Source organism: Cajanus cajan, chromosome 10, assembly GCF_000230855.2.
Source record: "Cajanus cajan strain Asha chromosome 10, NIPB_CcT2T_4, whole genome shotgun sequence".
NCBI classification, from domain to species: Eukaryota; Viridiplantae; Streptophyta; class Magnoliopsida; order Fabales; family Fabaceae; genus Cajanus; species Cajanus cajan.
Window position 1 is genome coordinate 487,926 of NC_138526.1, and position 14,822 is coordinate 502,747.

General features: G+C 32.2%; 1 protein-coding gene and 1 long non-coding RNA gene across 5 annotated transcripts; both read right to left on the reverse strand.

The window, feature by feature from the left end:
* Positions 1-4,143: 4,143 nt before the first annotated feature.
* On the reverse strand, positions 4,144-7,023 carry LOC109793882 (Transmembrane amino acid transporter family protein). The gene is made up of 8 exons (XM_020353347.3): positions 6,893-7,023; positions 6,587-6,774; positions 5,924-6,307; positions 5,284-5,680; positions 4,952-5,057; positions 4,757-4,848; positions 4,596-4,664; positions 4,144-4,492 (listed from the first exon to the last, which is right to left on the reverse strand). The coding sequence occupies exons 1-8, from the start codon at positions 6,893-6,895 to the stop codon at positions 4,394-4,396; spliced, it is 1,338 nt and encodes a 445-aa protein (XP_020208936.2). The 5' UTR covers positions 6,896-7,023; the 3' UTR covers positions 4,144-4,393.
* A 6,189-nt stretch (positions 7,024-13,212) lies between these two features.
* On the reverse strand, positions 13,213-14,579 carry LOC145952742 (uncharacterized). Of its 4 annotated transcripts, none has more exons than XR_014430241.1 (3): positions 14,498-14,579; positions 14,241-14,362; positions 13,213-13,664 (listed from the first exon to the last, which is right to left on the reverse strand). It is a non-coding gene; the product is annotated as an uncharacterized LOC145952742 (long non-coding RNA). The 4 variants fall into 4 exon arrangements; XR_014430240.1 differs by having other exon boundaries at positions 13,213-13,673; positions 14,498-14,578; XR_014430243.1 differs by having other exon boundaries at positions 13,662-13,726.
* Positions 14,580-14,822: the final 243 nt, after the last annotated feature.

Consider the following 14,822-nt stretch of genomic DNA (forward strand, 5'->3'; position numbering starts at 1 on the left):
AAATCTTATTGCTCTATAAATATAACTCTTTTTAAAAAACTAAAAGATACATGGAAAGTATATGAAAAAGAAAAGGAGAGATGACATTTTTTATTAGAAATATCACACTACTAGATTTTAATTCTTTAGCAACATTTTCTTGTTTACATTTGTTAAAATGTTACTAAATATTAAACAAATAGGTTATTTTGCAACATTTAAAAAAAATGTCATTATAGATAGAGTAACATTTTTTATTTCAATATTATTCTTTCTAATTGTTTTTAAAATTAAAGTTCCATATCGAGTAAAAAAATTTCACATAGGTTATTTTGCAACATTTTTAGTTAAAAATGTTACCATAATTGCTTCTAAAATCAAAGTCCCACATTGAGTAAAAAAAGTATATTTCTCTTATCTCTAATTATTATCCATAATTAAAGTCCCACATCGAATAAATTAATGACTCATAAAGAGTATATATAAGCATATAATTATACTTAAGATAAATAAAATTTGATATTTTATATATAATTAGTGATAACTAATTAAGAATGTTTTCCTCTAAAAATAATTAAGAATTTTTAGAGTTTAAGAAGCATAAAAATATAATAATTGATAGTAATATATCTAAATTAAAATTAATTATTGTTTTATAAAATTAACAAAATATTGGCAACATTATTAAAATGTTATAAAAATATTACTTTGCTAACATTTGAAAAATGTTGCCTAATTATATAAAAATATTATTAAAAGTTTTTAAGAACATGGACTATATACAACATTTGATAATATGTTGTTAAAGCAAATTAGTAACATTTATATATAATTAAGTAACATTTTTCAAATGTTGCTAAAAACTATTTGTGTTGTAGTGTCAAAGAGTGAAATAGAAAAACATTTCCAAGAAGCTGAAAATCATTTTTCAATGAAGATCAAATATTTTTTAGAACAATCAAAGAGTAAAGAAAATTCAAGAAAGATGTTATCTTGAAAGAAATTCAAGAAATTCAAGATTGCTGAACAATTCTTTGTTGAAGATCAATCTGCACATCAGGTGTATCAATTCTGATCTTCAAACTTTTGTTTGTATAGCTAGGCATGCTATGGTGTATGACTCTTTGAGATAAGGGTATCTCAAGAAAGAGTGAAAGAGAAATCTTGAGATAAGTTTTCTCAAGTGGATTCTTGGGGTGTAAGAACTCTGGTAATTGTATAATCTTGTGGGATCAAGATTAAGTGATTGTGTTTTTTGATTATAATATTAATTGTACATGGTGTTTGTAAAAAAAATTATAGTAAAAAAACTGGATTTAGCGGGGAGCTAAGTTTGAAGCTGGATGTAGATGGCTGAACTAGTATAGATCACTCTGCAATTTCTCTATTTACCTTCATATCTTGTTATAATTCATATTGAATTGACAAAAAGAATTTCAAGAAAGTAAAAGAAACATTTTCTTGAATATTATAGATTGCTAATTTGTGAAATCTAATATGATATATGTAATTTGGTAATAAAGTGAAGGAAGGTAATTACTAAAATCAATTTGGATTATAACTTTAATTCCACTGTGTAATAAATCTGATATACTTTGAATCTTGTTTGTTTTGTAATCTGAATGTGATTAGTAAAAATTTGTATAAGAAAGAAAGCAATTGGCAAGAAAGCAAGAAAAACCATTAGAAGTTGTCTAAGTGAAGAATCTATTCAACTCTCCTTCTAGATTCATGTTCTACCTAGGACCAACACTTTTATTATTAATGCATGAATTTAGAGTTATTTTTCTATTTTTTTTAGCTTATATATATTATTAATTATTTAATAAGTATAAATATAATATTAAAATAGTGGTCATCACGTTATCTGCAATCTAGTTATCTCACTTTTGGGATTGATCGCTCTGCTTCGCTATCTAGTATTGATTATTATGATCTCCATCATAACATCAACATCAAACATCATAACATTATACATTATCATTACTCACACTTTCATTGTCATCAATTATTATTATCTCGAATATCATCATTTACCTATGTCTTAAACATTACACATAACATTCTCAATTCAAACATCAACATTTCACATCCTATCACCTACAACCATATAATATCACATACATGCACTTAAAGAATAAAATAACTTACAAATTGTCTCTTCTTATCTTAAGCTTCTTTGACATTTTATGATTTAAACGCAATATATAGAGTTGTGCCTATATTATCAAGTTGATCTTAATTTTATCGAAAATATAAGATAATCATATACAACTTTTATGTTTACCTTAAGAGTTGATTTTACCATCTACTATTTTTGAAAGTTACAAAATTGCAATATTTAAGCCTAAATTTGACAACTTGGCCTTTGTATACTAATTTGATCGTAACTTGTGTTCTAGATCTCCTTTTTGGATGAATACAATGTCATTGGAAAACTAACATCCAATGCTACAACTCTTATGATTACAAAGAAACTCATATCGATCATATAAGGGTCCTTATGAGGCTTACAAGTTATAAACATTATTTTTTATGCACAAAACATGAGACTCATTATGATTCACATAACTCAATCATTTCTTAGTATTTTATGTGATTTTTGAGTCTAAACTATAGTATCAAATGTCTATTTTTTAATCCAACGTTAACATACGTAACTTTATTTGGTTAATCACACAAAGATAAATCACTTAAATACCGAGGCATGTTCATACAATTTTTTTTAGAATCAATCAAACAACACTAAAACTACAAAATCACACATACAACCCAATCCCGAATCACATAACAATCTCAATCAATCATCAAAATTTATAAAATTACATAAATAAAATAGTAATCAATCAATAACTTAAGCGACTTAGGGATCACCTCACTATCTATACCACTTATATTTGCCCGTGAATTCGATATTCTCACTCCCCTCATATCTCAAGTGATGATCTCGTAGCACAAGCACACTCCATGTAGCCTTAGTCACTACTTCGCCTTTTCTCTTGTGACTTCCTCTAGGTTTTTCTTTGTCAATGATCTTAAGGTTCATAATAGACGCTTAAGAAAGGCCTATCCTTATTATTTGTTTTTAAGTCTTCAAGTTGGACTCAAGAGTCCAATCTAAACCTCCTCTCTCCACCTACAAACCTTTTCTTTTTTATTTAATTTAATTAAAACATTTTAATTATATTACTAACCTAGATAATTAAATTAATTAAGATATAATTATTTTATTAAACACTTATTTTACTTTATTTACAAAAAATAGGATGTTACAACTCTTTCCTTCTAAAAAGAAATTCATCCTTGAATTTACTTGTTGTGAACAACTTCGGATACACTTCCTTCATCTTACTCGCTAACTCCCAAAATTTTCATTTTATGACCTTTTATATTTTAGTTGGAGTTTTGTGTAATAAGGCAGTTTCTGTCTTATTTCGAAATCATGTTAATGTCATTCATGTTTTGATTAAATAGTTCTTAAGTTATATTTTTATGAACCATTTTCCTAAAAGAAGTTAAGTTTAAGTATTTTCTAATTTTTTAATTTAATTGTGTTTTTTTAAAAAAAATTTATTTATCATGCTTTATAGTAGAAGGGTGTCACAATTTTCCTTTTGCTTATGCTTAATTTTCAATTATAGGTGATAGACTACAAATGTATTTTAAATTTATTAAGTCTATTTCTTAATTTATTTCATTAAATTTTTTAAGTGTATTTCCTTTTTCATAGATGTTAATTTATTTTTTAGAAATTATTAATAGTTAAAAATAACTTTATACTACAATTAAAACTATTCATTATAAATTTTAATTATAATACAATTTGTATTTATTTATTATAAGCTAGTTATATAAAAAATATTTATATTATACAATTACATATTAAAATACTAGTTGAAAATAAATAACAAAATTTAATTAGTAAATAATATTACAAACTGTTTTACACAATATTAAGTAATATATATTATTTACTAAAAAAATGATACCATTAATATTATTTTTTTAATTTCTCATTAGTATCATCTTTCATAGGCAATAATGTTTAAAGTCCAATTGGTATTCAAGCATTATTCGTTACGTGAAAATAAAAAAAGTAATTTATGTTGCGCACAACCTTTTAGCAATAAATTCAACCATTGATTATATGAATAGACAAACAAAAATTGTAAATATATCTATTATTAATTGGAACGACAAATACACTCTTAGAATGACAAAAATGTTTTTCCTAACTATTGATCCTCATCTCACTTAGCACCACATTGATAACCATCATTGTATTGAAAAAATTATCTACAACTGTCAATAATTTCGCAACTAAAATTTTTGCGAAATAGTGTAGAAAAAAAGTTTATTGCAAACTCTTCTACATAACATATTATATAACATAATTATCAACACTAATCTTCTATCAAGAAAATAACTTGTAAGTCTTTGCGGAAACAACAATTGTTCGGACTCCTCCAATGGGTGCAACAACCGCTACTATAGTTCCAAGAATGATACAAACCTGAAATAATAATAATAATAATAATAAAAAAATAATAATGATAAATTCTCATGATAAACACTAAACTTGTGTTTTAATCTAGTTATTATCAAATAATAAGTACCCATGAAGCAATCCAATGAAAACTCCATCTTTTAGGTTCTTTGGCATTAAGCCATAATACACCAGGAATCTGCATCAAATGTTTGAAATTTAATAGTTAAAAAGACATTAATATTTTAGAGGTTTAAGAATACAAGATCAATATATAATTTCAAACATTACAATATATGATGTTGATGTGAAAGCAAGTCCTCCAAAGAAACCCAACAATCCTCCAAAAAATGGAATACACATGCCAATAAGTCCCACCACACCTACAAAGAAATGTGAAAAAAAAAAAAATATAATATACATATTTCAAAATATTTATGCATGAACTTGTAAATAGTTAAAAAAATCATCTTATTCAATTCTTACAAACATATATGCTTCGGCTAATTAAGCGAAGCATCTTTGAGGGAGTAAAGTTCCATTTTTGCACCAAATTTGTCTCCATTGTATCAAACACGGGCATAGCAAAAACCTTGATATGAAAAAAAAAAAAAATTATTGGTCATATATCGCAAAGTAAAATAGCTTTACACAATTAATCAATTACTTTATTGGTATATTTTTTAAGGTAGTTATTATAAAAGTAAAAAAATTATTATTGAAATATAGTGTGATTTTTAACATTAAAGCACACTAAAATCCTAAATCCCAAAACTTTACATTTAGAATAAGCAAAATTAAGTTATATATGTATGTACCTGAAAGCTCCCTAAGACATGAATGAATACCATAAAGTTAGCAATAGCTATAAGCCAATTAGGGCGTTGGAGTGTGATGAGGACATCATCATCAACTTCGGTTCCAAATGCCCAAAAGCCAGATACTGCAACTGATAAATAACAAATAATAACTATGGTGTATGCCACTAGCACCCCTCGCCACATTGGAACTTTGGAAGGTTTTTCTTCTGTTGAGGGTAATGTAGCTTGAATTTCTGAAGCAACACTATGTCCAGCAAAAGCAAATGCTACGGTTCCAAGGGCATTAAAAGCATCAAAAACCATCCCAGGAGTTGTATGGGATCGAACGCCATAATGAGAAGGATGGTGGTCAAAACCCTCAACCATTGACATAATAAATGCCACCATAGAATAACTGCATGTTATTTAGATATCATATAACATATTTTAAATATTCATATATTTTTCAAATTATATCATTAAATTTTGCTATCCTAAAAAACAAAAATTATCAACTTAATTTTTTTTATATCGATGCTTATATCAATACCAATTGATGTTTTAAATCATTTTTTCTTATAACACGACAGTTGATCCACTAATAAATAAAGAGAAATTCTATCATCACATGTAATGTAGCTAGGCAAATTAAACGTACCAGATAGACATCAGAGCAGCCAAAGAAGAAACTGCTTTCAAATTATTGAAATTAGGAGTTTGGGAAAGTAATATCTGTATAAACACAAAGAAGAGAATAAAGTATGTTTGTCTAACGTGAGTCATGGCTGGAATAAGTATATCAAAGAACTTCTTCAATGACTTCCCACCGGTGACACAATACACAATGGTTGATGCCACTTGAACTACTAGTTGTTGTGGCATTACCAACCAAAACCCTTTCTTAGGCCCCAAAACATGTCGTCCCAAATCAAAGTATCGGTCAAATCTCTTCCCAGGAACATATTCATGCAATTCAATGAGTTGCCATAGAGAATAAAATGTGAGAATCCACGAAATTACAATCATTAGAACACCTGGTATCCTATAAATATTCATCACACAAAAGGGTAAGTATCAAAAGATTGCAATGATATATGATCTGAAGTAGGAAATTAAAGATCTATATATAATTCTATTTGTTAATAAATATAGAACATAATGTCTCATAAACATTCTTGACATTATTTTTTAATCAAAATTATAGTTTTGAAGTATCTTTCAATTCTGATAAGAGAATTGCACCCAAAAAAATCCATAGAATGATATGTAGAGTTTTGTTTTAAAATATATAATTTTATATAGTTAAATACATTATACATACCATCCAAGTTGGGCTAAAGCAAATGGCAAGCCAAGCACACCAGCACCCACCATAGCTGTGACATTGTGGAAAGATGAATACCACCATTTTGCTTTTCTAGATGCACTTATGGGCAACCAATCTTCCAATTTTTGTTGCTCACTTGGTGTCCTATTCATTTCAGCAGTTTGATTCATGTTGGAAAGCTCCTGAAACCACATCAAATATCATCATGTTGGAAATTAGTAAAAATTTGATGAATCATTGAATGACATGACATGAATAAACCAATGAAGAAATAAGAATTGAATGGTGAGTTGTGTGTACCATTTCTCTAAGAATATTGCAAACTCCTTATTCAATAACAGGGATGGTTAATTCTTAAAGAAAAGTATGTGAACTTTGTGTGAAGGTTGATGAGGATTTACACAATTTAAATAGTCTAATAGGAATATAAGATGCTGGATTAGTCATGACCTCCGAAGCTTAAGGGAGAGCACGTTCAAAGTAAGAGAATTGAATATTTGGACAAACATACTTCAATCTGTCCGAGTTTTCCTCTTTTACCTTACACTACTTACACGTTTTACTTCTTCCACTTTTTACTCCCTTATTCTTATTTATTATTATTATTTTTTATTATTTTTACAAGTTTTTATCTAAATTCATGCATTTCTGTTATCTAAATAACAAGTCTCAAAAGTTTTATACTAGAATTTTAATTACATTGTAATTTATATATTTAAATTAATTAAAAATGAAATATATGTATTATTGTCAAATAATAACCACAGACAAATGTGTGTTGACAAATAATTGAGGTGTTTCACTACTTTTTTATTTTAACGAGTAAGTAGGAGATTATTAATTAGTCAAGTAACAAACTTTGTCTAAAAAGAAAAACTAATGGTCATATTCAACATTTTTGGGATCTAAAAGATCCTAAAACAAGGGAATATAATCGTACGAAAAATGTTTATGTCCATATTTTTTCAAACAATTGGTAATTACTACAAATGTATTTCTCTTAAAAATTAATAGGTTAAAAAATATTGTTCAAAAACTCTTGACTATTTATTTTTAAGGAAAATAAAAATAAATATTATTCACAAACAATCTTATGAATTAATTTTCATTCAAATATATACTAGTTCAAATAACACCTTTTACATTGGACTTTACATAGGTTAGAGAAGAATCAATATAATATAAGGTGTGGTAAGAAAATGTCAACGTTACTATATAAGTTGTATTAATCGATGTAGTATAGTACTTCCTACATAGGTTCAATGTTAAACTAATGTAGAGAGATATTTTACATTAGTTAAACTACAACTAATGTAGAATGATGTTTTATTAACACCCTAAATCATCATTTTTGAATTTATGCTCTCTTTTCTCCTTGTTTCCCCCTTTCTAATTTATAAAAAATTAATGCTTATAGGTATAAGGTTGTCTACAAGGAATAAATGTACATGTGCATTAGAAAATTTGAGTAATGAGTAGAGCTTTTGTGTATGTAATTCTGATTCTCTATTGAACTTGAAGATCAATAGGAATAGGCAAACAAAGGCAGAGTTAGGTCATTGGGGGAGCTAACCATAATATTGTTGGGCATTAAGGGTTACCACACATATACACATGCCTCCACATTGGTGAGATGTTGTCTGCTTTGGGCCCAAGCCCTCACGGTTTTGCTTATGGACATCACCCAAAAGGCCTCTTAACCAATGGAGACAATTGTGTGTATATAAACCCATGTCCATCCTCTTGTTTGAACGATGTGGGACTTTGCTTGCATCTCAACAATCATCCCCTCAAACAAAGGACCACGGTTTACCCCCGCTCCATCATGACCTCCCTCATGAGGGCAAGACACACCTCCTAACCCTCCACTGTTTAGGAAGACTTTCGATACAAGAGATCCCAAACTTGGATCCACTTGCCAGCCATCATACTTGTTGAGTCGGTCACCTGATCAGACTATCGGCTCTGATACCACTTGTTGGGCATTAGGGGTTACCACACATATACACATGCCTCCACATTGGTGAGATATTGTCGGCTTTGGGCCCAAGCCCTCACGATTTTGCTTTTGGACATCACCCAAAAGGCCTCTCAACCAATGGAGATAATTGTGTGTATATAAATCCATGTTCATCCTCTTGTTTGAACGATGTGGGACTTTGCTTGCATCTCAACAAATATTTATAATTTTATGTCTTAAAATGTAATTATATGAGTAATTTATCAATATACAAATCTATATGTTATTTGGTATGTATGTTTAAAGATTTAAGAATGTTTATAACTTGAAGAATTACAAATTCAACTAATAGCATAATTAAAATAATTAAATTATTTAATAGGATACAAATAATATAAATATCACATTCAAGTTTCAATACTTACAAACTATAAGAAAAAAAAAAAAAAGAGATAATTTTACATGTAACAATTCTTTGCATTTTACATTCAACATTTTACAACAACTCTTGACATTTTATATTTGACACTTTTTACATCTTATCCAAGAATAAGAAGTAGGTCAAACTCACAAATACTAATTTTTTATAATTTTTTTTAAAAAAATAATTAAATATTAAAAATCAATTATTATATTAAAAGTTTCCAATAATGAGCACTGATATTTTACTTCCCACTTAAACAAATGTTTAGATAATAGTAGTATTTTATTTAAATATAATACCCTCTTTATTGTACATATGCATACTATTATAATTATTTTAAATTATTAGCTTAATTACAATTATTTATTAAAACTAGTTACAAATTTACAATTTAAAAGAAACAGTTAGGGGCCTAGTTCCCTCCACAACTACATGTAGCCTTGTACCTGTCTGAAGGGCACACTGGTAATCTTCACGTACTTTGAGGGTCGAACGAGAGCTCCGATCGAATATTCTAGTGAGAGGGAGGGCACCTGTAAAAGGCACTCTGACGCTCAAGTCAGGACAAGCACAAATATCGATAGTAATTAATGAACAGTGACGTTACCTCGTGACATGAGTTATTTATACTGACATTTATGGGCCCTGACTTTCCTGGGCCCTGTGACAGGATTACCGTATTAGGTAATATGTCTCTAATCGGCTTATTGGTGTGATTAACTCTCAATCCTTAATTAAATGTAATCCTTAATCTTTGACTAAGGGTGATCTATATTTATGAAGCACTCGGTGGCCGATCAGCTGTCGGCCACCTGGTTCGGCCTTCCAGGTGTCGATCGGGTGTCGGTTACCTGGTGGCCGAATGGCCTTACCAGTACACTTGCCCCCTAGCCTTGGAGAAGGGAAAACCTTCTTCAAGGATATAGAGTGGAAGTTAGGTCGTTTGGGAAATCAAAAGGTTTGGGCAATCTCCACCATTGGATCTGGACGATCAGGCAGTTATGTTTTTAAAAAAATTTGAATTTTCCCGCCCTTTTTCTTAGCTATATATAGGTGTGCGTGGTAGGGCCTCTCACGCGTATCGCTCTCAGCCGAAGTGAATTGTCTGAAGACGCTCCGACCTAGCACAACACGTCGAGTGAACGTTGCAGAATCTTATTCTTAGTAAGTTTGACTTTATGGCTACTTCTTCCGAAAGTTCTTCGGCTAGTGAGGCTCGGTCATCATCATCCGAGGGGTTGTCGTCCAGGGCTTCGGAGCATTTAGACGTAGAGATGCCTTCGCCGAGTAAGGACGAAAGGCCTAGCGAGAGTGGGGGTACATCCAAAGAGGCGTCGACTAGTGGAAGTGAAGAGGTGCCGACTAGGGCTAAACGCGTCTCCACTCGGCAACGATATGGGCCATCCGAAGTACTAGAGTATGAGTGGGTGAACGGAGAGGTGACCTCGTACTACTCCCGTTGCCGAGATACAACAATGATTACGAACTTGTTAGAATATACAAAATGTTTAAATTTTGACGCCAGAGAGGAGCCGTATCCGATCGGGGTTCGGGCTTGCCGAAACAATGCCTTCCCAAACCCTGACATGGTTTGCTTGAACAAAGAGGGCGAGAAGATGGAATCCTTCTACATGTATGATTGTCCTTTTGCGAGACTTGAAAGTGAAACTGCCGTTTGATGAGTTCACTATGGGAGTATTGAGAGCTTTGAATGTGGCTCCGACCCGACTACATCCGAATAGCTGGGCTCAACTACAAGGATCAAGCATTTGTGTCGATGCCTAAACATTCGGCCTTCGTCGTTGTTATTTCTTTATTTTTATTCATCTCGGCCATCAGATTTGGCGAAGTGGGTGTCGCTTAACCGAGTTAGGACTCGACAGCTTTTACATAGCTTCACTTCGTCATACAAGAACTTTAAGGCTGGCTTCTTCTGTGTAACCATTCGCCCGAATGGATGCTATTTTTTCTTTGGAGGCGACGATAAGAGTTTGTTTCCATTGTATTGGACACGAGCCCCTCGGCCATATGATGAAGTGCCGGACGAGCTTTTCACAGCCGAAGAACAGAAGGACTTGGAATTTTTGGTTTGCCTCCCTTGGCGCTTGCCGACGAGGTCTTTAATAAACGTAGTTGAGTCTCCCTAATGGAAAAATGATTTGATAGGTATGTGATTTGTCATGTTTTGGCCTTAAGCTAAATTCATATTGATATTCACTTGACTATTTGTGCAGGAATCATGGTGGCGAGTGGGGCCGATGAGTTCAACATTCGCAACTTGTTAGCCAGCCGAGTGCAGCAGGCTAAAGCCTCCGGTATCGTGGGCAGTTTGGCCCCTGCGCAAACTCCTCGCCCCGAGCAAGACAATCGCAACCCTCCGTCCCCACACCGCAAACACCGAAAAGGGAAGAAGGGGAAAGAAGCCGCTCATGACGGGTCAAAAAGAAAAAACAATGAAGAGAGGCCAGAGAAGACGAAGAAGCAGAAAAACACCGAGTCTTTGCCAAGTGGGATAGTGATTTGCGTGCCTCCTTTGCTGATGTCGCGTGCCTTCCTAAGTGAGGAAGTGTCTGTCGAGTCGATGGTTCGGTCAAATGCCATATCGGAGCATGGGCGCGAGTTCTTGGACCGGTTGGACACCATGTCTAAATGGAAATACTACTGCAAAGTCCAATCCCGTTCTCTGGCCTTGGCTCATCATCTCGCGATGGAACCAATCGGCGAGTTGGTGAATTTGAAACAAAGAGTTGAAAAGGCCGATAAGGCAGCGACCGAGGCTATGGCGACGACCGAGGAGGCTCTGGCTAAGAATCGATAACTCGCGGTCGAACTGGATGTGCAAAGGCGCAATAATGATACCCTTCGGCTGGACCTTCAAAAGGCGTCGAACGAAGAGCAGCGCCGAGCTGAAGAAGCAAAGGTTGAGCGGGAACGGATTAAAGATCAAGCTAGAGAGCCCATTGTCGCTCAGCATGAAGTCGGGTTTCGCCATGCTCTTTGGCAAGCGAGGTATTTCGGCCGGTTCAAAGAAGGCTTTGAGTTTGACATGACCAAAGACTTCTATCATGGGTCTTTCATGTCATTCGGGGATATGCCCCAGGGGGCTATCCCTGATAGTGATGAGCCAAGTGAAGCCCCCGAAGAGGAGGATACTCAGGGTGCTTCGGATGGCGAGGCTAAAATTGAGCAGGAAGGACTGAATGGCGAGCAAGAGATCGAGCCTGAGACGCAAGATGACGCTGCCGACCACCACTACTAGAAAAATTAAAATTAGAGAGGGAACAAATCCCTCACTAATTTTGATAAAATCCGTCACAAATCAATTAGTGACGGAATTTGTGACGGAAATGATTCCGTCACAAAATTTGGCGTCACAAAATATTTAGTGACGGATTATTTTCTCCGTCACAATTAGTGACGGAATTAAGGCATCACAAACAGTAGAATTTCCGTCACTAATTTCTAATAATAAATGTTTAGAAATTAATAAAAATCCGTCGCAATTTGTGAGGGATTAAATCCCTCGCAATTTGTGAGGGATTAAATCCGTCACAAACTGTGATGACTTTAATTAAGTAGAATCCGTCACAATTTGCGACGCCAAAATTCCGTCACAATTTGCGACGGATTTTATCTGTCACTAACTGGGATGAATCCCTCACTAACTGTTTATGACTAAATTTGAGGAAACCATTGTTTTTAAGAGTCTGGTAATCGATTACCTATACATGTAATCGATTACCAGACAATTGAAAAATCATATGTTCGAAATTTACTTATTTAAAGGGTTCTCTGGTAATCGATTACCTATACATGTAATCGATTACCAGACAATTGAAAAACCATATGTTCGAAATTTACTTATTTAAAAGGGTTCTCTAGTAATCGATTACCCATTTATTGTAATCGATTACCAGAACAATGGGCATGATAAATGAGTAATTCCAATGCATTCACCCTTATTCAATGACTAACAGTTAAAAATTAAGCATTGATATTAATTGATAAGTCATTCTAGAAAATTATTATCACTAAAGGTGTAGTCTATCCTAATTAAAACATTTTAAAACCAATAATAACTTCTAGTACTCACTAAAACATTTTCTTTAGCACAAACACTAATAACAACTAAATACTGGAAGTAACAGTTTCTGTCACATTTCAATAACTAAAATAAGAGAAGATTCTATTCCACAAATAATCCTTAAATCAATCATAACAGTACCCATTGAATGAAGATCTAGTCTATAAATCCATAATCCAATTTACCCTTCTGTACTGTTTCATAGATAATTTCAAACAATAACTGTGACAATATAGTAGTATATAGCCATATTCCATCTGACATGTAATTAAAAATATTAACAAACAAGTATTCTATAATTCTATTATCCAAATCCAATTCCTTTTACACAACACAGATCTACATAATTCCAAAATCTCAACTTCTATAGAGGTAGCAAAGTTAAATAATCAAAGACCCGTTCATTTTCAACAAAGTGACCCCTCTCCCTCGTGCCACACCCCACTAGCAAAGCCAAAAATCAAATGACACATTCAATCGGACATATTCTGAGAAAGCATACCACATGTTGCATCCAGCTCCAGCTGAGTTGTGGTTCCTCCTGCAGCAAAAGGCTGCTCCAACATGCCAGCACCAGCTTCACATGTTTGAGACCTAAGAGTAGCTGGAATAGCTTCATCCAAGCCATCACCAAACTGATTAAATAATGTTTCCACTAAGAAAATTCTAAAATGAAATCAGGAAAGAACTATAAGAATATTATACACAAAAAGGATATTTATGAACACATGAAAGTTTAAAGATAATTACTTAGTCTATATAGCATATTTACTATAGCAGATTACTTATATAGCAGATTTACAACATATTTAGTTTATATAATTATTTATAAAAATGAAAGTAAATGAACTAGATAATTGATTTCATTCCACTGAAACAAAAAACTAAATAGAATTAGGTAATGTATTAAACTCTTTTTATTTAATAAAAATTGTCTTTTTTGAAAATCATCATTCAAATCAATCATCCAAACAAAAGCTAGACTAATTATTCATCAAATACAAAGCCTTCTCAAAATATAAAGGGTCTTTAAATATCAATATTGCACCAAATTATTCAACGAACACAAGCCCTGTATCACACAGCAGATTATCACCATAAGAACAACAGATTATCTATTAATCTATTCAAAGAGATGACTACAAACTTTCACATTGGAGTGAGGAAAATTCAGACATACACTTTGAAGAACTACCACTATGAGGCAGAGAAGGCATTGATATCACATCTCCAGGCGTATGAGTTGAGGGTGTTGATGGTGCTGAACTTGGTGATGGACCTGGAACACCAGCCATTCTAGTTCTGAAAAAAAGAATTAGAGAAAAATTTGGAATCATAAACAAGATTCAGGCATTGACATTTGGCATGTGAAATACCGAATTTTATTAGTTCTTTCAAGCTCAACTCTAGGATATCATATCGGAAGGAAAACCTTACCCGTTCATTTGCTACCTGGTTAGCACATTCAAGTGACATCAGTTGGTGTTTTCCTAAATTTTCCTGCCAATGGCAGAAAGAAATTATGTTTAACAGAATTACAAGAATAGCAAAATGAAAAAGCATAATTAATTAAGTAAGAAAACTAAAAAACAGAATGAAGAAATGTAATTTAAAATATAACAAAAAAGAATAGAATTAAAAATTATAATTTAAAAGGAAACAATAAAAATAGTAATATAAAATATAATTAAAAATACAACAGAATTTATAAAAGAAACAGAAATAAGAGTTATAGAATTAAAAATAACAATTTTAAAAAAGA

Coding starts and splice junctions, on each gene's coding strand:
- LOC109793882 (XM_020353347.3), bottom strand. Junction 6,308..6,586: donor GCTTTAGCCCAACTTGGATG/GTATGTATAATG, acceptor GAATATTTATAG/GATACCAGGTGTTCTAATGA. Junction 4,665..4,756: donor TCACATCAACATCATATATT/GTAATGTTTGAA, acceptor CATTTGATGCAG/ATTCCTGGTGTATTATGGCT.